This window comes from Sciurus vulgaris (genome assembly GCF_902686455.1).
Source record: "Sciurus vulgaris genome assembly, chromosome: 8".
Lineage (NCBI taxonomy): Eukaryota > Metazoa > Chordata > Mammalia > Rodentia > Sciuridae > Sciurus > Sciurus vulgaris.
Window position 1 is genome coordinate 35,684,115 of NC_136468.1, and position 23,254 is coordinate 35,707,368.

General features: G+C 39.0%; 1 protein-coding gene across 1 annotated transcript in view; it reads left to right on the forward strand.

The window, feature by feature from the left end:
* The first annotated feature begins 1,384 nt into the window (after window positions 1-1,384).
* The window catches only part of CTTNBP2 (cortactin binding protein 2), a 149,687-nt gene continuing 127,817 nt past the window's right edge, over window positions 1,385-23,254 (forward strand). Inside the window, 2 exon segments of the mRNA XM_079149344.1 lie at window positions 1,385-1,668; window positions 13,193-13,300. Coding sequence (XP_079005470.1) covers window positions 1,558-1,668; window positions 13,193-13,300 — 219 coding nt within the window. The 5' untranslated portion in view covers window positions 1,385-1,557.

Sequence of the window (23,254 nt, forward strand, 5' to 3'; positions counted from 1 at the left end):
TAACCCCAGGGTTCCAGGTTAAAGTTCTTTCTTGACCTCTCTGCTGAGAGAGAACTTTTTAGATTTTATTGATCGACAATTTGGGGGTGGGGGGGGTCTTCCCAGATCTTCTCTGGTCTGGTTTGTGTCATATTTGGATCCATTTTGGAAAGTGGAACAATTAAAGTGTCCAAACCTTTCATTAGAAGTCTTCCATTTAAAAAAGAAAAAGCTTTTGATCTGATCTGTAACCCTTGGACTAAACATTCCAGTCATTCATCTTCCAGAATTTCAAGTGCAGGATTTGGTTGTGATTTTACTTCTTGAAACTCAGCTTGAATGCCTCAATTTGATTTTGAGCTTTCAACACAGTTCTAGGGATCTGGAGACTTGGGAAGGGCTGTACCATATGGTCTTGATAAGGTGATAGATTTTCACATTCTGAGAATTGGCAAGAAAGGATAGGAACTGAATCAGATGCAGGAAGGAAAAATTAATGTTTGGGCCTAACTCACTCATCTTAAAAATCTTGAGCCCTGTATTTCCCCCATTTTTTTTTTTTTTTTTTTTTTTTTTTTTTTTTTTTTTTTTTTTTTTTCCTTTTGCAATATTGGGGGAATGAATCCAAGGCCTCTCTTATGCTGGGCAGCACTCTGTCCTATAGAATCAATTTTAACGAAGGTGTGTGTGTGTGTCTCTATGTCCTCACGTGCAGGGGTGGTAGTCTTCTAACCTCTTTCAAAAGTAGAGGACTTACTTTAAAAAGCTATGGCATTTAACACTTAGTTTTTCCGAAGACACATCAGACTTGAGATTCAAAGAACAAAAAAGAGCCTCTTCCTTGGGAGTCAATAGAATAAAAAAGGGCCTCTTAGCCTTCTTTGGAAAGGAGACGGTATAGAAAGGTACCAGATGAGGGGCACTAAAGGATCTTTTTCATCTGGGAGTTGATAATTTGGGGAGAAGAACCACAGTCGATGACCGGATAAAACAAACCCAGGTGCATATATACAGAGGGTAAAAGATGCACATAAAGGGGGTACAGATGCCCTGGCGACAAGGAAATTTAAGAAAAAGAAATTTAAGAAGGGGTGCGTTAAGTAATCCCTAATTGGCAGACAGCGGGGTAGGTAGAGGGAGCCCAAGTGAAGGATTTCCCTTGATCTTAGTGAATTCAGATTCAGGAGCCTGCCCTTTAATCGGGTCTGTGCGGCGCGGGCTTGGTGGAGGTTTGCTTGGAGATCGTCTCGTGGACACTTTCCTTCATCTCTTCAAGCGTCGGTGTCCTTGGCTCCTCCATCCGCTGGCCGGGCCGCAGGGGTCCGGGTCGCGTGCCCGTTCTGGTCCCTGGTCCCGCGCGCGCGGGGACTGCGCAGGCCGGCGGCGGGGCGGGGCGGGCTGAGCCGCCCCGGCGCGCCGCGGGTTAAGTGGCGGGGGCGGCGGCGAGGGGCGGAGGGAGCGCCGCGGCCCGGCTCCGAGCGCCCGCGGCCAGCAGCGGGTTAAGCGCCGCCCGCTCGGAGAGGGCTGAGCCCCGAGCCGCCGCTCCGAGCTCGCATTCGGATCCGCTAGAGCAGGAAGATGGCGACGGACGGCGCGAGCTGCGAGCCCGACTTGTCCCGCGCCCCCGAGGACGCGGCTGGGGCTACGGCGGAGGCGGCGGTAACCGAGTTCCCGGGGCGGGAGCGGGAGGTGTGTAGACGCGGCCGCTGGGTCGGGATCCCCGTCCCCGGGACGTTCTTTATCCCGGACACCTCGGGGTGCCCCTTTCTCCGGGCGCCCCCACGGCCAGAGGCTGGTTCGGGTGGGACGGGGCGGCCACCAGGGTTAGGGATCCCTTCTGTCCTTTAGGGCTCTCTGCGTGTGTCCTGTGCAACCTCTACGCCCACCCCCTCCGCCGCGGGGCATTTTGGCCGGGAGCGAGGACTGAGTGTGTTTCCTGGCGAATCTGACCCCCCATTGTTCACCTTTTGCTGCGCGCGTGGCTGTGAGCGCATGTCCCCGAGGTGCCTGGCACCTCTCAGTGGACCCGGGAAAGCAGCGAGAGGGAGGCGGGCCATCACCAAGCAGGTGTGGGGATGCCCATTGTGTGTGTCTCTCCGTGTGCCTTTGGGAGGCCCGCTGGGAGAGGCCCGCGCCCAGTTGTGGGCGCTGCTGCAGCTGAGCGACAGCACTTTGGTCCTAGCTGCCTGCTGCCCCATCACTTGGTGGTGGTGGTTGTGGTGGGGTCGTTCTTCCCGAGGCGATGCCCCGGCAAGGTGGAGGTTCTGCACCTGGTTTCTAGACATTGTTCTCGGCTGGGGTCTGGAAGCCGACTGTGCTTCTTCCCACAGCTCGTCCTGTGTTTAGCACCTTGAATATCCCCGTGTATTGACACTTGCTCGTGTTTTCCAGCCCCTTCCCTGATGAGGGCTGGACCCACATTTCCTGGATACCAGATCTTCTCGGGGCTTGTAAAGCAGCTTCTCGGGAGCTGCAAAGATCTGCAAAGAAAGGCAGATGTGGGAGCACCTCCCACTCTTGGCGCGATCCTGCCGCTCTCGCCGAGGACTCGGGGTGGGATGGAGTGAGCCGGGCGTGGACGCCCCCTCGGTTCCTCCCACCACCTGAGTGAAGTCGGTGTTAAAGGCAGCAGAGGGCAGGGCAGGGCGTAAACAGCCAGGGCTGTCTTAACTTCCTCCCACCTCTGGAGCTCGGGCTTTCTGGAGAGGGAATGGAGAGCTGTGGAGGAAGGCACTCGGGGGTGAGAGGAACTGAGCTTGAAAAGGAAAGAAGAAACGGAGGAGGAGGGCTGCTGATTTCCGCTTGAGAAACTGTCAAATTTGGAGCTCAAACTTTAGGGAAAATCGAATTTTCATTCTTTGTGTGGAAAATGTGGAGTTTTAAGGATTTCAGATGAAACCTTTTCACTCTCGCAGTTCTCCTCCAAGGTTCAATAAGAAAGCTAGGTGTTAAAACAAGCCTCTCTGGGAAGCTGAAATGATTGGAAACTTACATGCCCTAAAGATGGTAAGGGAAAGAGAATCAAAGGAAAAAGAGGTGGTGTGTTGTAACCCAGGAAGGTTGGATTTGTTTGTTTAATCGGTTTAGAATGAGCTTCTTTCTACCCAATATTTTAATCACCTGACAATTAAATCAAACCCAAACATCTGATTTGTGACGTGTAGCTGACATACAGTTTTGTTAGATTGTAAACACCACCTTGGTTGCAAGAAGATTTGGGGGCTAAACAAGGTCAGTGTCCTCTCTCTGTTTAAAATTTTTGGAAGTCTGAATTTCACTGCTGATTGCTGGGGATTTGATGATTTTAGGCTTGTTAATGGGAATAACCATGGAAAATCTATGGAAATGAACCTCCTTTGTTATTTGTATAGAATCCTTTAGGGTTCTCAGATGCAGGAAAAGTCTCTTAATCTAATAGCTTTTTAATAATAACTTGGTTTTTAAGATATTTTGCTGACTTGTGCAGTAAAACTGGGTATTCTATTTTTCAAAATAAATTCGACTTGAAAAAACATGATCCATTTTATCAGCTCCTTGAAATATAGATTGATCTTTACGCTAAAGAACAGGTAGAGAAATATTTGTCATAATTACTTCTTATCTAATGGTTAAAAACCAAAGGCATGTTTATGCATTTTGGGTTCTTTCAAAACAGAGGACTTAATTTTTTTTTTTTTTATTTTAGCAAGCAATTTGTTTTTTTTTTTTTTTTTGCATGTTAGAGATTTATTTCATTTCAAATTGGTTTACATATTGTGCATTTTTATATATACATTTGGCAGCAGTGAGCCAACGGAGCTTCCAAAGCAGTAGGCTATTTTTGAAAGTGAGTGTTTTCACTAAGTTTTGACTATTTAGTTTGTTGCTTAGGAACAAGTTTAATTTATAGTTTTCAGTTTAATATCATTTTCAGTGGAGTGTTTTAAATTTAGTTTGTGATCCTTGTTCTTAGCTGTTTAAATCCTGAAAGCATCCCAAGTATAAAGCTGGCTAACAGCTACATTATTCAATAGGATCATATTAATAGTCTTTGCTGTGAACCATGCCGGGAGACGTGGGTTATTTTCAGTGTCTTAGCCAAATGTGATGACTTTTATAGGCCATATTGCTATTTATACTCTGAAAATAACCCCTAATGGATAAGGCAGTATGGAAAAAAGAAATCTTCCTGATTTTTATTGTCACCAAAGAATTTAGGAATGAAAGGAAAATGGAGATCTTTTTTAAAGCTATATTTGGGAAGCCAACCAACAGTCTTACCATTCTGAGCTTTCTTTAGCAGCTAATATGCAAAAAGTAGGTATGAATTTTGTTGTCATGGTGATGGACAACAAAGAAAAACTTGGACAATATTTTTGCTTAAAAATGCACAACAATGATGTTAAAACAACTTAATGGCTTGCACCTTGACATTTTTGTTGTTTGGGTGACAATATTGAATGTAAATGCAATGAAGAGAATCTTAGTTGATTTTGCTAATTTTTTAAAGCTAAATTGTAGTTCTATGACAACTACAGAATATTGAAAGTTTCACAAAATAAATCTTGCCATTTTATCATGTATCATTGAACATTTACAAGATGGAAGCATCATGAGTAACATCTTTGCTGACCTAAAGCAACGTATCATATTGATAGAAACTGACATACACCAAGACATCGTATCAGAGACTGTGGTGTCATGAGAGGCACAAATAATTTGCAACAGAAATATCGGGAGAAACAAGCAGAGAAAGAGAGAGTTCCTAGTGGAAGGATCTGGAAATGCTCCAAAGAATGAGGGCGTTTCAGCTGGGCCTCAATACGAAGGGGATGTGGACAGAGACTGCAGGAAGCAGTGTGCACCCATGTCTGGTTCTCGGGGTTCCTTGAGACATGACACACATAAAAGGCTTTCAAAGATGAGCGCACAGGCTTCCATGTCAGCCTCAGCTGTAGGCTGTAGAAAAAAATAGCTTAAAATTTGCAGAAGTTGAAATAAAATTTCCTCAAAGATTAGAATATGACTCCTTTCCAGTGGGATGCGTGTTTATTCTTTTCTTCTTAAATTATAAGCGGTATGTTTCTATTTGCACCTGCTCCCCCTCCCCTTTTGGACTTTACTATTGTCATTGCTATTGCTGTTGTCACTGTTTTTCTCACAGGAGCAGTTTTGTGTACAGAAGACATTTGTCGTATTTGTGATTGAATTCATACCTTGGCTGAGTTGCCAGTTGGTTCTGTTCTCATGTGTGTCACATAAGTTTGAGTTCAAAAATGTTTAACAGTCTTGGTATTTAGTCATTTACAGATATCTGCTATTGATCATGTGAAGGCAAGGTTGTGACTGGGAGAGAACAGAGACTTTCTAAGAGAATTGTGCGAATTTATTTGTGAAAGAAAGCAAAGGTTACTTATCACAGTACCAACACATGGCCTCTATTTTACAGATGTCTATTGAATGAAGAAAATGAAAGAAAAATCCATTAAACAGCCAAGTCATAATACTTAATGTTGGTTGGCTAATTGGAAAATTTTGTTACCAGATTACAATGAAACTATTGGTCTATGTTTTTTATTAACATTGTAGATAATAGAGGTCTTGAATCAAAAGATTTTCATTTTTATATTACCCCTTTCCAAACTGCTTTTCTCAATGAATTGGCAAATGCTCCCAGATTTTTAATTTTCAACACTCTTCGTTTTCTCTTTAGATTACCTCTCCTCCAAATGATGATTGAGGCTGGGGTGTGGTGGTGATAAGATGCTGACTGTACCACTTCCATCCTGAAGTCAGGGTGATATTACCCATTTGGACCTGGAGGAAGGGATGATTGAGAATAAGATGGAAATGTGGGAAAGTTTGGAGACAAGGAAGCGGAATGAAAAGAAACACTGGCCAGACAGGAGGCAGTTAGGCAAGATTTTTGAATAGTCTGTAACTGCACAAAACATGGGACTAGAATTCAACTTTAAAAGTGCCTAGGAACATTTGCAGGCAAATGGATGCAGTTGGAGAATATCATGCTAAGTGAGATAAGCCAATCTCAAAAAACCGAAGGATGAATGATCTCGCTGATAAGCGGATGATGACATGTAATGGGGGGTGGGAGGGGAGCAAGAATGGAGGAAGGAGGGACTTTATAGAGGGAAAAGAGGGGTGGGAGGGGTGAGGGGAAGGAAAAAATAACAGAATGAATCAAACATCATTACAGTATGTAAATGTATGATTACACAAATGTACAGAGAAACAACATGTATTCCATTTGTTTATAATAAAAATAAATTAATATTTTTTAAAAAGTGCCTAGGAAGGATGAAGCCATATTTTTGCCCACTTTCTGTGTACTTGTTGCCTAAGCACATCTGAATGTGGTTTTAGAGCCTTTGTAAGAATACTCTTGATTGGATTCATCTCTAAGGGAGCTCTCTATATACCATGGAAAAGGAGATTTGTCTTTTCTCTTTGGTGGTTAGGTAAAGAAATAGAGAATAGACACCAGAGAGTAATGATAATGGTGTTGACATAAAGGTTGTTTAGAATTTTAGTCTAATCTTTTATGAACAACCTGCACAAAGATGAGATTATGTTACTAATGCTATGTACAATATGGTATCATCAATGTGGAAATTCTGATTTTAGGGGGGAGATTATCTCTGAATAAATTTTTAATACACAACTAATAGTTTGAGGATCTATTTGAAAGGCCAGTCTAGTAAATGAAGTATAATCAACATTGTTTTGTGGAGTATGTATTTGTAAATTATTTAGTTTTGACATTGTTGTGTTTCATTGGAAAGACAACTAGAATGATTCCAAAAAGTCTGCCTGAGTTCTCCCACAGAAGGGCTTCATTATTGTAAGAATATAATTTAGCCCTCCACATCCCAGCCTCTTCAGTTTGAAAAAACTGACATTTGCCACTTACAGATCATCAAGCTTCTTAAAGGACAATCAATAGGTATGGGTGCTTTCTCCCATGGGGATCTAATTCATGTCCTGTGTCAGGCCGATATAACATCGAAAGCTGAGTTCAGATGGAAATACTTTTATTTTTCTAAGATGCAGTCTTTTCTTTCCCTAAAGAGGAAATGGAGACTGAGGGAGTTTTGAAAAAAGAAAAAAGGAGGTAGCTGGGCCTAATTATCAGATGCTGTCACCCCTGACTGAGCCACTTTTCTGCTTTCCATTTCAGCTTTCTCTAGTTAAAATTAGTTACATCCATTACCAGTTTTCCTTCCTGACATTGTTTCCTTGTCAGTATTACCTCCTCCCAATACATTGAGAGCGCCTTGTCTTGCAGGAAAGACAAAGAACCTCAGGCAGTGTGATCTATTTGAGGTATGTGGAGGACCCCTTGTTCCCTGTATGTTGTTTTAAAAGACTTCCCAGTTTAGGTTACTCTAAATGATTTTTAAAACAATCCACGATTGATTGAGAGCTCTGTTACTTAGTTGCCTCTAGAGTGAACTGTAGCATTGTATCTTAGTTGCCTGTAGAGTGGATAAAATACATTGTATTTTAGCGAACTGCAACATTTCATGCTGTTGTATGCTGCAGGCAATAGACACTTAATACCAAAAGTTGCAGTCAGGCTGCGTTAGATAAAATCATGTGAAGATGTAATATTCTTGCTATCCTGACACATCTAGTAAGATTGGGGAAATAGAGTGACCAGAGAATATAAATTTACTTCTGTGAGGAAAGGTACTAGGCAGGACATGATTAGTTGCCAGATGAATTAATACAACAGAGTCTAAGACTGAATTGAGAAAACAAGATTTCTGGAGTCTATCTAGAAGACATACAAAAGTAGAAGCTAGGCTGCTTCTTGAAACTGCGTATCAGATGAATGTGAAGAATGAGAAGGACTAGGGACAGCAAAATCAGAGGTATGTAACCCTCTCATGAAAACTCATTCTTCCATGTAGAGAGGAATCGGGAGGAATAATTTCAAGGCAAGAAAAAATGACAAATTTTAAAATGGTCTGAATGCATGAGAAACATGTATTTTCTTCATGAAAAATATAATGGACTAAATTCATATTCTGTGTTCTTAGAAAGCTGGATTTAGTTTTTTTTTTTTTTTTTTCCATGTCAATGATTCAGTCTTCAAATTGTGAGCCTTTTGAAGTTTCAAGATGCTTCATTGCTTTCCCTTCTTTACAGTCCTTATTTATCTCAAAGAATAAATCTTACTTCCTTAGGAAGTTCTAAGTGTATTATTATTGGCATACACTATTAAATGAGTATCAAAACTCATCATTTCTGTAACTTCTGAGCAAAGTTTTCCTCAAGTACTTCTCAAAGGCTTTTAGTCTCAGGGAATGACCTATACCTCCTCAGTTCACCAATCCAGTTACCCTGGTGGTTCATGAAATTAGGATGTTTGTGGGCTGGAGGAGATTTTAGAGATCATTTAGCTCAATATCCATATTTACTGATGAGAAACCTGAGAACCCAACAAACGACTTGCCCTTCTTTGCTGATTGTTCACTAGTCACATCCACTCCATCTGCTCTCTCAGACACCCTCCCTCCTCCTTAAGAGGTATTGATCAAAGGTAGGCACAACCCACTGGGTTTTAAGCTGGAAAGAGGTAGAGAATGTGTCTACCTACTAAAATGTTTCACCTAGGAGCCCTGATAAGACTGGTGTGTTTGGATAAAGAACTGAGGGGCACTCAGCCACTGTGGCTCCACCATGTCCTGAAGACTTGGGCATCAGTGTGCCAAGCTATTAATTCTCTAAGGATATGGGCAAGGTCCTGTAGCCCATTTGCCTGTGACTGTAGAACCTCCCTGAGTTTGAGATTTAGGACCAAGAGGGTGGGGGACCCTTGGTAGTGACCTGTGTTCAGTTCCCAGCAGTTTAAGATGACTCAGCTCAGCCAGGTTCTGTTTTATCTGCTCCTTCTCTCTCCCTCACTGAGCCTGAATAAGAAAATCCTGAAGAATACCCTCCGTACAGCTATCATACGTAATTCGCAGAGCAAAACTGTGTTGAAAAGGGGTGTCTCTCCTTTTTCATTTATACCTAAGCATAAATGTATGGGTTATAACAAATTAATGATTAATATGCACTATATTAACATGAAAAATTAATATACAGTAAAATTAACAATGCATCAATATAGCATACATCAATATACATGATTTGTTGTATTACAAAGAGGATATCTTCTCTATCTGGTGACCAGATCTGGGTTAGATTATGCTGCCATGACAGATTTTTTTTTTTTTTTTTTCCCATGTGAGATAAGATCCATGCCAGATGTTTTACACTGTGTTCAGCAGAACTTTTCCTGGCATATAGTACTTTTTCTGGCAAATGGATCAGACCTTAAGAGAGGTCTGTAGAGTTAAGATCTGACAGGTCTGTTTTACTTTTTATTTATTTTTGAGTTTGTTTTTTTTTTTTTTTTCTATCAATAAGAAATGAGAGCTAGATTTTTTTTTTTAATTGGGAGGAGCAAGTACAGTAAAAAAGCTTAGACTCAACATTGCCCTATGTAAATTTATGATTTTTAATTTAAAAAAAAAAAAAAAGCTTAGACTGTATGCATGTCCTGTGTGTGGTGGGGGGGCAGGTCATGTTTTCTTGGGTGCCTTTATGAACAGCTTAATTTTTTATTTGGCAGGTTTTGGATCTGTCCTGTTTTCTTTTGAAAAATTAAATTATCAAGGTAGTCTTTTATCAGCATGAGATTTAAAACCAACCCTTTTGTTATTGAATCAAGAAACATTAGCAATTTCTCTCTCTGTTCAAGTATTTTTATTCCATATGTATATCAGATAAATGCCATTTCATATGGAACAAAAGTGAAGGTTTTATTGGGACTTTTTCTTCTGGGCTTGCTTATTTTTCTAAAACTACCCAAGTGCTTTGTATTTGTTTATACCATATCTAGAACTTTAAGATCACCACCATATTTTCATGTACTTTTTTTTAATGCTGCTTTGCCAGAATAGGGGATGGAAACATAATATGGAGAATGGCAAATTGAAAATATCATTATTTTTGGAAGCCAGGAATGAGTGGTATTCTAGTGGGTAAGCAGAGATGAAGGAGGCAGATGCACTACATACCTAAAACAATAAATATCACCTACATTATGATGTGAGATGGATTTCTAAAATATTCTGTGACAAAGTTTAGCAAGAACCCTGTAACAGTGGTGGTGGTGTTGTTATCCCCCTACTGAGGATTGAACCCAGGGGTGCTCTACCACTGAGCCACATCTGCAGCCCTTTTTATTTATTTTTTTTTATTTTGAGACAAGGTCTTGCTGAGTTCCTGAGGCTAGCCTTGAGAACTTGTGATCCTCTTGCCTCAGCCTTCTGAGTAGCTGGAATTATAGGCATGTGCCATTGCTCTGGGCATTTTTTTAAAATGAATTTCCCTTTCAATTGATGGTAATATATAGAAAAACAGAAGTGTTGGTTGCAGGTCACTGTTGTGATGTCAGTGATGATGGAAACAGGGCGAGCTCTCCTGACTCTAACATGAATCAGAATCTTGGCAATGTCTTTTATAATTTATTAGTTTTTAAAATGGAGTGCTTTGCTTATGAAGCTTCAGGGAAAGAGGACAATAAAACATACAATTAATTAAAATCTTAAGAACAACCAGCAACAACATTAATAAAACATTAGCTTTTAAAGCACGTAAGAATTGCAGCTTATTCTCCCATCTCAGTAGGAAAAAAAAAAAAAAAAAAACCCAGGATAAAAGTCTGTCTTTCATCATTGTCAATAAACTGAGTTTATTGGACTTGGGCTGGTAGCTTTTCAAAGAACAGGCTCTTAGCCAGTATCCCACTACTCCCTACATAAAACATCTGGGATAATAATAACAATTGCCTGCCTTTATTTAGCACTTACTTCATTTATATGTTCTTGTTTAATCCTCACAAGAACTTCGTAGATTAGATGCTAGTTTACCATTGTATTGATGAGGAAGCAGAGACTCAACTAAGTTATAGAAATGCTTCTCAAAATGTCATCCAGCTTGGACGAACAGCATCAGAGGAACCTTAGTAACAATCAGAAATTCTGAATCAATTTCTAGGCTTAGAGACCTACAGTCTGCTTTATAAGTTAAAATTTCCAGGTGATTCTTACATGCTGCTATATGAGATATACTGTAGTAGTGCCAGAGTTTGGAACCTGCTATATTGGATTACTATTCACAGGGAGTATCTCTAAGTTACCTTCTAAGCTGTGGTCTCCTGAAACTATGTATCCTTCAAACCCACTTTAGGTTTATCTCTTTTCTTTTTCCATCTTTAGGCTCTGCCTTTCCAAATAACGCTCAGTCTAGTGGGTAAGAAGAAACAATTTACATAGGAAGATTCTTTTAAAATCTTTCTCAAGGGAGCTCATGCCTCTTTCCCATTTATACCACTGTGTCCACTTCCAGAGGGCTTCTTTGAAGTGAGATATGATTAGTTCTGGTCAGGTCTTGTGAAAGCCCCTGAAGACATTCATGGTCTCTGCTGTGTTTACTTCTGTTTATGCACAAAGACAGTCTGGTGGTAGATATAAGTGCTAAGTCAGTTCTTACTGGCTGATTGGTAAAACTGCACCGTTTTCATCTGTACTTACAGAACCTGTTCTGAAAGGCTGTGATCAAGTGTGCACACAAGTTATAGCACTTGGTTGTATATCCTGGTTTTACCATTTACTGGTTACTTGATCTGCATATGTTATCTGACTTCTCTGAGTTGTGGTTTTCCTAACTAAAAAATAGAGATGGTGATGTCATGTGGATTGGATTTGGTTCTTTGAGAATACTTTGAAAACCATTGGGTGCTATACAAATGTGAAGTAATGTTCTGGAATGTACTGAATAACAGCTTCTGAGGTTTGGTGTACTGAGACATTTGGAGATAGATGTTTCCTTCTGAGGATGGTGACTGGGATTGTCAAATAAGCATCTCCATAGAAGAGAGGAGCAGTGTGTGTTTTGGAGGACCTCGGCTTTGGACTCACCCGGACCCAGCTGAGAACACATTAACTGTTCCTCTCTCCACTCCATCTATAATATGGATGTCAGAGGACCTACTTGTGAAAGTTATCGTGAGGAAAGCAGTTGGAGTTGAAGACAAAAGAATTTGGATTCAGTGGTATATCAATGTGATTTAATTCCATAAGATAGGATGCAGCATCAGGGAAGGAATGTGGAGAACATGATAGGGCTTGAAAAGCATTGTATCAGAAGCTCTGACCCCCAGGGCCATGGTGCTGACTCCTTGTAATACACCTAGGTCTCTGGAAGGCTCACTTGTTCTAGCCTCAGGTCCACACCTAGCCTGCCTCATAGAATAAGAAGCTACAGAAAATTTGCCTAAGAAAGCTCTGCAATAACTTGATTGTAGGGTTCCACAGGCCCAGATAACTATAAGTGGGTTGTGGTCCAAGCTTATTAAAAGTGAATCTGCCTGCAGTGTGCATGAGCATGTGTATACATGTTGGCAGGGAAGGGTGGGCAGTATGAAGAACATGTTCCTTTGAAAGGGGTGACTATTAGTTGGCTCTGTGGATTATTTCCTTTGGAACTGTGAATCGGGTTACCCAATCAGTCTACTTTTGAAGAGAAGCCAGAATTCTGGAATTATGTATTTATTTGTTTGGTGAAGTCTTCAATTTTTTTTTTTTTTTTTTTTTTTTTTTTTTAATGTAGGTTGAACACAGGGGAAAGTTTTTTTGTGGCCCAAGTAACACACATCTGTGGACCAGATTTGGTTGTAGGTTGCTCGCTTGTGGCCTTTACTGCAGAGTGTTCTATAAACATGACCTGTTATTATTGGATCTCCTGGAATTTATAATAACCTCCCAGGAGCTTTTATGTTGGGGCCCTTTTAGGAATACATCTGTGTTTTCTTTGCTACCCTTCAACTAGCCCCCACCCCCAACACCCTGACATATACCAGGCCTGTTTTGACACAGACTCCAGGGACTTTAAATCTGTGCCACATACTTTGGAGAGATACTGATCCAGGTGTGCAGGCAGTCTGGGGAACTATATCTCCTTAGAGGGGGGATTTAGGAAAGTGGCATTATGGCTTTTACCTCTCCTAGAAGGTCAAGGTATGGATTGTCTTTAACTAAACAGTGTATCAGTGCCTCTTCTGAACCACTGGAATGAAAAGAACCTATTGCATATCTGTAAGATATGTATATCTTTCTTAAGGACTAGTTTGTCATTGCCTTTTTAAAAACTTGTGTTACAGAAAAAAGAGTTTGATGTGGACACCCTCAGTAAATCGGAGCTACGGATGCTGCTGAGTGTTATGGAAGGGGAACTGGAGGCCAGAGACCTCGTCATTGAGGCCCTGCGGGTAAGAACATTCTGGAGCTAGGTCTCCTTGTGTATCATTTTCTTTTCTCAAAGGGCTGCTGGCAGAGATGTTTTTATTTCATCTTCAAATCAAATAGATTTGAAATGTTACATCAGGATAAATTGTGCCCCTCACTCCAGACACCAACCCTTTATAAGCTTATAAACTTTATAAGCCAACAAACATGGAAATTAATTAGCTCTGGACATGTTGGGGGCTGAGCATAAACTGTTCTCTATGGGAGGCTTGAGAAGTCAGTTGTATTATTTCAGCAATCTTTTTATGTTCCACATACTTATTTGGTTAAAGACATATTTTTAGAAAACTGGTAATTTGGTCTCCTGCATTGTATATATTAGCAGTGAGGAAAATTGAGAGTCATTTATTAAAAAAAAAAAAAAAAAAAAAAGTTGCTGATACTAGATCTTTTTTCCTCCTATATAAATGACAATTTTTTTTTATTTTCAGAAATTGAGTTAAAAAGTATATTTATATGCTTATATTTTCAAGTAGGTTATTTTTATCTGATCTTAATTTTAAAACTATTTCCATAAGAGTTTGCAAGGAATATGTTAAATGCCTTCATTTTTCTTTTTGCCATCAGTATATTTTCACAGACTTGAAGTTGGGACAGTAGATGTGTGGCAACTCTTCAATTTGATGATGGAGAAGTAGGAGTGTAGTTGTATCACCTGCAAGCCAATGTTGAGCTGAAGGTGTTGCTTTTTGAATGAGAAGTTTAAATAGACATTTGCAGTTGTGTTGTGAGATGTGCCCATCCTGTTTGACATTAGGGACACACATAGTCTTGAATGAACTTGTGGGACAATTGCTGAGGTAGTACATCACTAAGATGTGTGAATTTTGGCTCATGGACAGAACAAGGGCACAGGTACCTGCTGAGGCAAATAGCATAGTCTCTTGAGACCAAACAGAAGTGAAGAGTTCCATCTCCAGCTTGGGTATTTCTCTATTCCTTTCTGTTCCCATGTGAATAGGTATCAGCACAGTGGAATTCCCTGCTGCCCATGTAAACATTTGAAAATTTAGCAGTCCGTTTTTCTGTATGTTGCCTTAGAAACTATTTCTCTTTTTAATGTATTTGCAGTATTCTCAAATATAAGACTACAGATAAAGGCTTGATAGTGACTCACCAAAGAGAACATTTTTCATAGAATCAAGGTGCATATTGGAATCACAAGAAACCTCATGTGATATCATAGACCAGTGGTTTGCATCCCTATCACATCTTGTGTCTCATTTTTATAAAATGTTATTATTATGCTGCCCTGAAATTTATGGATAAATATATGTATAAGTGAATTATTCTAAAAATTAAACCAATCTGTTGATTTAATACACTATAATATAAAGAAAATAAGAAAGTAATTTATAATAAAATAGGATTTCCAACAAATATGCTAAAGGGTGACTATGCTGGAAGGCATGAAAAAGTAGATGGCCATTTGCATCTACGTATTCAATAGTTATAAAAGAATCCTGATCCTGATGTGCTATAACATTGACTCAGATGGAGTGAGGTGGTTTTTTCTAAATAGTGAATGACTTTGGATAAAGTTCCAAACAAAAATGCACTTCTACATAGGAAGATTCTTTGTTCAATTAAAACAACTTGCTCAAGGTAAATGGAGTTACTCTCCTAGCTTGAATGGTTGTACTGAAGGTTCTAAGGAAAGGAATGTGCCAAAGAACATTTCAAAGTTTTGGGGGACCTAGGACAGTTACTGGATTAATGGTCAACCCTTCTCCCTACCCCATTGGGGCCCATTACTGTGAAAACTAAAAATGTTCTTGCTTGTATCCATAGCACCTTGGAGGGCACTTAGGGAGAAGCCCTGGCTAAGACCAGATTCCTTTGTTTATAGATTAAAACCAAGCAAACAAAAATGAAGCCCCAGGAGATGGTGATCCATTTAAGATCACAATGTGGTGTGCATGGGAGTCTTCCAGGTTCATTTTCACACAATCTTCCTTGGGGAATTCAGTGTATATGGAGATTTTTTAAAGCTTTTTTTTTTCCCCCTTTAATTATAAGATTATGATGTATTTACATATTTAGATGATCATGTTTTTAAGAGGAGGTAATAATGTCATCTTCATGTACCTATGGAAGCCAGTGTAGACCCTCTGTGGTGATGTACTGATTGACTATTTATTCCCTGAGGCATTCATTGAAACTAGTGAAATATTTACTTGGATCCAAATGTGTCATTTAGTTGCCTTTCCCCTCCTACATTTCTTTTTTTTTTTTTTTTTTTTTTTTTTTTCTTTTTCTTTTAAGACATAATTTTTATTGAGGGGGAAATTATATTTTAAAAAGTAATATTAATGGAGAATCTGAATTGCAAAACTGCTGAAATAAAGCCCACTTTAATCTCATAGAAAACATTTTCTCTTAGGTAGCAGTACTTCTTCAAATAAGTCTATGTGTTCAAATGAAGCCTAGAGGAAAATTCTTTGTAGTTTTAATAGAGAATGTGTTAGAAGAGAAGCAGCTATGGGAAGGTAGCCACAGAGCCTTTTGAGTTACATTTAATTGAATATTCAAAATTCGAGTGCACAATTTTATCCAGAAATTAGGAATTCAAGGCTAATTGTTCAGTTTGCTGACTTCTGGCCTTCAATTCTTTTCCCCCTCTCATGACTAGTATTTTTGTTAGTATCTTCGTCAAAAGGAGACAAAGACAAGATGATGAAAATGATATGATTATAAAACTTTAAAACAACAAAATTCTGTGTTTTAGCTAATATTGTAGAGGGCCCAGCCTGTTATCATTAGCATGAGTTCACATGAATATTTTATCATTGAAATAGTGACTATCTTTGGTGGTTACCTTCAGATTTCCCCCCATACTCCCCCCCCCCCCCGCCCTTTTTGGTTAAATAAATGCGAACTGACTATATTAAAGATATGGCCATTCTAACTCCTAACGTTCACTCTTAGACTAACTGTATAACTCAGATTTTCAATTATTGTTTGCACTGAAATTTAAAAAAAAATAGCCAGATTAACATTTCTTCAGAGAATGCATTTTTAGCTCTGGTAACATTGCAGGCTATCAGATCATAGAATTGCCTTGTACAAGAAACTGTAGCAAAGAAACTCAGAGTACCCTAGAAGTTGATTTTTCTCTCTCTGTCATAACATTCTGGAGTGAGCGATCCCAACTGGAGGGGCAGTTCTATGTTGAGTGGTCATTCAGCTGCCCAAATTATTTCTGTCTTTTAACTCTTCTTAAGGAGTTATCTCATCTGCCTGGTTGAAGCTGGATAAAAGCCAGTTCCACATCCCAGTGTATGGTGAGGGGAGAGAGGAAGTGGAAGGCAAGAAACTTCTCTGGAGCACAAACTTTCTTCTACATAGTTCACCAAGGTATATTAGAGAGAAATCATGGACACATCTAATTGCATAGGAGACTGGAACATGGCGCTGGCTTGCCACACTGTGGAAGAAGAGGGGACTTTGGAAGACCTTAACAACCTGTGAAAGTCCAAGAAAGAGGGGTCTTATCCTGGTATAATCTTGTGAAGTATCCCAGATAGGATAACATAGGATACAGATCCCTCTCTCCTTCCTTCCCTCAGTAAGTATTTGTTCAGGTCCTACTAAGTATTAAGAACTGGACATAAAAATACAATTTGAAGTGAATGTAAGTGGAGATGTATTATGCCAAAAATTGTCTCTTTAGAAAGTTGTATCCTGACTTAATATGTTTTAAAATTAATCTGAGTAATGTCATTTGGGTCAAAGTCTTACTTTTCTCATGCTCTTACACAGTATGTTCAGAGTTTGCCTGGAATGATCTTTTCAGAAACTTAATCTGTTCTTTGGATTCAAAAATCAATTTTAAAGCTTTTAAGTGATTTTGCTTTAAATTAAAATAGGTTTCTCAACCTCACCACTGTTAATATGTAGAACTGGATATTTTTTATGGTGGGGGCCCATCCTGTGTGTCACAGATGTTCAGAAGCATTCTACAGTGGCCTCTTCTCACTAGATATACCTTCCATTGTGACAACCAAAGAAGGTCTCCTCTTTGGGGGAAAATGTTGCCCCCTATTTGGGAAACCCTGCTTTAAAGCAACACTGGTCAAAGAAATGCTGCTTTGAAAAATGTTTGCTAGAATGAACATAAGAACTCTAAGTTGATTCAAATATGTGACATTGTGATACAGTGATTGTCTTGTGAAACGTTGGTTCTGAAAAACTAAAAGTTAATCGGAAAATGCTGCCTTTAGCAAGTTCCATGATCCTTTTGAAACATGCCACGTACTTTACTATTTAAAATTGTCCTCTAGTTTCTTATGCAGAACTTAATTTTTCTTTTTCTTTTCTTTCTTTCTTTTTTTTTTTTTTTTGCACACAGTAGTGAGGATTGAACCCTGAGCCTCATGCATACTATAGCCTCATGCATGCTATATACTATAGCACTAGGCTATAACCCCAGCCCCTAAATGTCTTATTTTTCAAATTGAAAAGCCTTTTATGGTGCATGGCTCAGTGCTAGAATCTTGACATAGAACAAAGGCAGTCTATTTTTGCAGTGCTGGGTATTGAACCCAGAACTTTGCAGATGGTAGACAAGTGCTCTACCACTGAGCTACATCTCTAGCCCCAAAGGATTATCTCTTTACGTAGAATAATACTTCTACTTCAATTTTCAATATAGCTATTGGTATTGTGTGTTTCTCTAATGACACATCTGCTAAATACTGATAAAAGAATACCAGTCTGGCTTTTCATTCATTTCAACTCAGTAAAACATGCAGCCTTTTGTATTTCAAAATTCTCGTATGAATGCAGACAGTTGATTGACCAAGACATACACCTTTTTTGTGCTGTTCATTTTAATGAATGAATGAATGAGTTTGCTGAGCAGAGCTCATGAGAACATAAATTAATTTGTTTCTTTCTCTGTCTGCCGAGATAATGCTTTTCCATGTCTAGGGAAAGGAAGAAGAGTGTTGACCAGATTTTTGTGTTATTTTTGCAGACAAATCAGTTTTCATAATGTACAAATGGCTCATGGTTTTAAAATAGCTTCCTTTTTGTGTCTTGTAAGATAAGTACAAGAACTATCAATTTTGATTCTTTTAAGAAATTTTACGTTCTCTGAAAAGTTATCATTAGTTGAAAAAATAGATGGCAATCAGGCAAAAGAATTCTATTTTTATGTACTGGGAAATGAAGGTGATGTTGCTACAAAATCAAAGGGTTTATGATTTTCATTTCTGGTCCATTTAATGAGCAATGAAAGTGAGCAATGTTTCCTTGCTGATTATTATCAATACCTTATTAATATATCTATAGGGAAAACAAAGATGAGGCCTTGCCAGCTCAGTGATGGACCACTTGATCCACACTGGGTGCAGGAGAAAGTCAGGATCACAAATAGGGTGAAACTGGGAATATATTTTTATACATTTTGAAGATTATTACATTTAGGGGACTATCCAATGATAGTTTCTTTTCAGAATTACTTCTGTGTGACCTGAAAATACAGAGTGTTCCTTTAAGGTATTCTGAACTTAGACTCCAGTGGGAAAGATGGGCATTAAAGTGATCAAAGAAAAACTCTAGACAAAATATATTTACAGAGTTTGTTTGAACAAAGAATTGGGCAACACTCAGAATCAGAAGAGGTTTAGAGAATTCTGCTGGGCTGTGCCAGTGGTGATTGTAGGCAGAACAATGAATCAGAAATAGCTTGATTGGTTGCAGTTAGGCATTTGCCTTATTTGGACACGGTCTGATCAGTTGGCAGTGTGTGATTGGCTAACGTTCAGCACCTTGTGACTGTCTGACAGCCTTTTTTTTTTTTTTTTTTTAAACTCATGAATTAGGTTTTAAGTTTGTTAGGTTGTTTGTTACATAGAGACTCAAAGTATGGAGATAACCTCCAGCCAATGGATTTCCTGCATATTTGATTTTAAAACAGCAAACAAATTTAACTACAAATTATAATTATGGAAGAAAAGGAAGGAATGCTGTGAGAGATTAAGGAAGAAATGGTATTTTAGAATGGATTAGGGAAGGCCTATTTGAGGAGGAGACACCCCTTGAGACTTGACAATGGAGGGAGATCATGAATTTAGTTGGAGAATGGTTCAGGCAAAAGGGGGCAGCATAGGAAAGAAGAGAGAGGAGGAGAATGGCCCAAGATCAGATGAGGAGCTGGGGCCATACAGTGAAGGCCACAGAGGTTGGATTTGATTCAACATCAGGTAGGGAGCTCAAGGGTTTCCACTTGAGAAGGGCTTCAGTTTGATTCGCATTTTCTAAAAGGTCATTTCTAAAAACTGCACAATTTTATTGCATTTTATTTTTTCATCAAAATTTATTAAGTGTAATTATTTAAAATACACTGCCAATATCAAGGAGGAAAAAGATCTCCTAACTCCTCCCAGATCTCCCTAGCCGCTAAGCCGACACAGGACAGCCGAGTGGGAGTAGAATACCATCAGGTCATCTGAGTTTTTAGTTACTTCCCTCCCCCCAGGCGTGGAAAACTGGCTTCCTCATCACTTTTGTTCCTTGGCAATAGGCAGTGTTTTTCTCCAAATTGTTATGATTTAACTGATTATGGTTTTTAGTTAAGATTGGTTTAAATTAAGATTGATCAAGTTCTCCACTTGACATTTTTTTTTTGAAAAGGCAAAATTCTATCTTCAGTTTTGTTTTCTCCAGGCCAGTTCACCTCAGTTCAGATATTTATCTTAATTTTTTTTTTCTGTTCAGATTTTTATGTTGAATTGATTTTATTTTCAAAAGCCTTCTTCTTTCAGAATTAAAGGCAACTATATTCCAGTGGTGTACTTACTGCTAAATCAAATTCTGTCTTATTTCTTTCATCTGGATTTGGGTAAAAGAGCAGAAGTTAGCTTCATGTAGTACTGAAAGAGAGTTGGCAAGAATATATAGAATCTTTCAACAGTGTCTGAAATGTTTTCTGCTCTCATACACCCACATTGGCCTGTTTTGAATGGGCCATTGCAGTGTTTATGGTCACCTAATGACTCCATGCAAAATTTACATGCTAGAGGGGACAACCTCTTCAAAAGTCCTGAATCCCTCTGGTGAAATTCTTCTATGGGAAATACAAAGGAGTTCTCACTCCGTGTCTATATCAAATTGTAATCGCATCTCATACGGGCATTAAAATATTATGGGTAATAAGCTCTTAGGAAGCTCTTAACTTACCACAGAATACATCAGAAATAATTTTGTGTATTTAAGTATGAGCAGTAATTTTTAATCATGGTAAAGGTTGATGCTTGCCATGTCGGGGGAACGAACCACCCGTATGATGATGTCTGGGCATCCTAGCCATTCTGTCCTCAAGGGAGACTTTAAATATCTAAGCAGATGGGATGGGTAGGCACTTTAATATCAAACCTCCTGGCTTCAGATGCAGATGCATTTGTATTGTGAGGATTGTACAGTGTAATATGCCACAAGGCACTGCCCAGGGTCTCTTTGCACTTTGAAAGTTACAGGACAGATCATGGCTTCCTGTCTTCTGGAGTGGGTGTTAGCTCTTCTTCCTCAGGGTGGAATTCACACTTCTTAAGGCAGAGAGTACCGGTGCCATACAGGAACCGAAGCTAATCTACTCTGTTAATTTATCTTCACAGCAAGCCCGTGGCAAGCTGGAAAACAAGTAGTCATGAAATAAGATGGGCATTCTGGATGGTCAGACCACATGCCAGAAAGAGAGAGGAGCAGCATCATTGCCATGGGCTTGAGTTACCACTGTTTGTGGTCCTGGTGGTCAATTGTGAGAGCATCTGAGAAAAAGAGAAGTGACTTCCATCACATGTTGCCAGCCAGCATTTTTAAAAGCAAAAGTTTTTAAGTAGAAACTCTAGAAACTTTCAAAGTATATTGGAAATAGTATAATAAGCCGACCATGGAGGGCTCTTCTCAGGGTTCCTGCTCTGCCTGCAGGTTGAAATTTGAACAGGGCAGGGAGATGGAAATGGACTTATCATTGTTTGGGTTTTGATATGTGCCAGCTACTAGACATGCATTATCTCTTATGATCACTGTGAAATCCCTTGAGGTCTACAATAGTACTCCCACTTTAGGAACAGAGACACTGAGGTACAGAGAACATAAGCCAATTTCTGTCTGACTTCTAACCTCTGTTCTCTTTATTCCTCTTCCTCAAAGGCAATGTTAATGAAACTAAGCATTTTCTTAGAGCCTAGGGGTCATCATCCATGGATTCTTTATTTTACTCTAAATGCTGTAAAATCCCAGAACATTTCCCACACACCTGTAATAAATTGTAAATATCAAAAGCTATCCAGAAATTGAAGCAACAAAAAAATTGTCAGTGTTCTGTGTTTAATCATTCGTTCACTGCTCCCTTCTAGTTGATTGCAGGTAATTAAAAACAGAAGTAAATCCTTCAAGACTTCTACGATCTTACCCAATGGCAATTATGATAATGTAGAAGAGCATCATTGATTATTAATGTTTTCTTTTTCTTATTTATTATCATTCCAAAAGTTTGCACTTTTCTGTAATTAGAATGTGATTCTGTCTGATGAGAGAGAACATCTTTTATACATGTGTGAATGCAGCAGGATCCAAGTTCACTATAAGGAAATGCAAGAGATTTCCAAGTTGACAAAGACACAGTTGCTGAGCACCTGTTCTTTCCCTTCTATTACTAAATCTTTCTCTTGTATATGCATCTCATTCTTTTTTCTTTAGACTTTGATCAACTTGTTTCTGTTCCCTATCTAGAAAAAAAAGAAAAGAACCAGTAGGTAGTAAATTAAATAGGAATTCAGATTGTTTTCCATGAAAGACTCCCCTACTGACTTTCTTAAAGTTATATAATTCTTTGATTTTTCCAATCAGTAGAAGTTACAGCGAAGGTGGACTATGTAAGCCAGGGTGGTGATAAAGACACTGCAGATGCAAAGCTGAACATTTTAAGTATCCTGTGTTTTAAATAATTATGTGTTCAAATGCAGTTGCATCCATTGGCCTTGTTAGAAAGTTCAGTTTCCTTTCCAAGAAACCAGTTTTAGATTATTTTAAACATATTTCTAAATAATCCCTGGAAGTTAAGAGTTGAGGATAATTTCCTGTTAAGGAGTCTCATTTCTGGACTGACTGGGAATACATTTTCCTAGACATTATAAAAAGTGCATTAGGCTTCCTGCTGGAGTCTTGCTCAAACAGTGGGACCTCACTGGTATAACGGAGAAGCCAACCTCTATCATCTCTTGTCTATTTCAGAGATTCCATGTGGTTTTGTGTCCAATGGGAAGAAGGTAATTAGATGTGAGTTGGGGAGTAAGGTGGATGGGTAGGTAGGACAATTAATGGAAGAGCTTTCGAAACCCTTATAGGTATTGTTAATACATTAGACTCACGATGTGTTTAAATTCAAACAGTTGACAATTGAGATTCACTGTAGGCTGTGGGGTAGGAAAATAATATGATAAAAATAGTGTTTAAAGGAGATTATGTTAGCCACTTTGAGAAATAGATTGACAGAAAAAGGGAGAAAAGGGAGGCAGTAATTACCATAGACTTGTTAAAGTGTGTTTCTGTAAAGCTTTGAATTCTGGATGATGGTTCTAAATACGGGTGATATCCTGTGTATGAGGGAGAGGTATTGGCAGGACTTGAATAGACAGGACTGTGAATAAAAATAACTCCTCCAACATAAGTGTATGTTATTTTTTAACCAGTGACAGCAAATATTTATTCCTACAGCAATTTCATCATTAGAGTAGAAATTTTTTTTTTTTTCTTAAGGACTTTGTGTTTATGTGAATTCAGGCAATTCAGGCATCTGCTCTAGTTTTTCCCAAAAGCCTTTTTAGTGCTAGCCATTCAATATTCATCTAACAAATATTTATTGAGGGTATACTGCCATGCCAGGTGTTGTACTGGGCACTGGGAAGGGT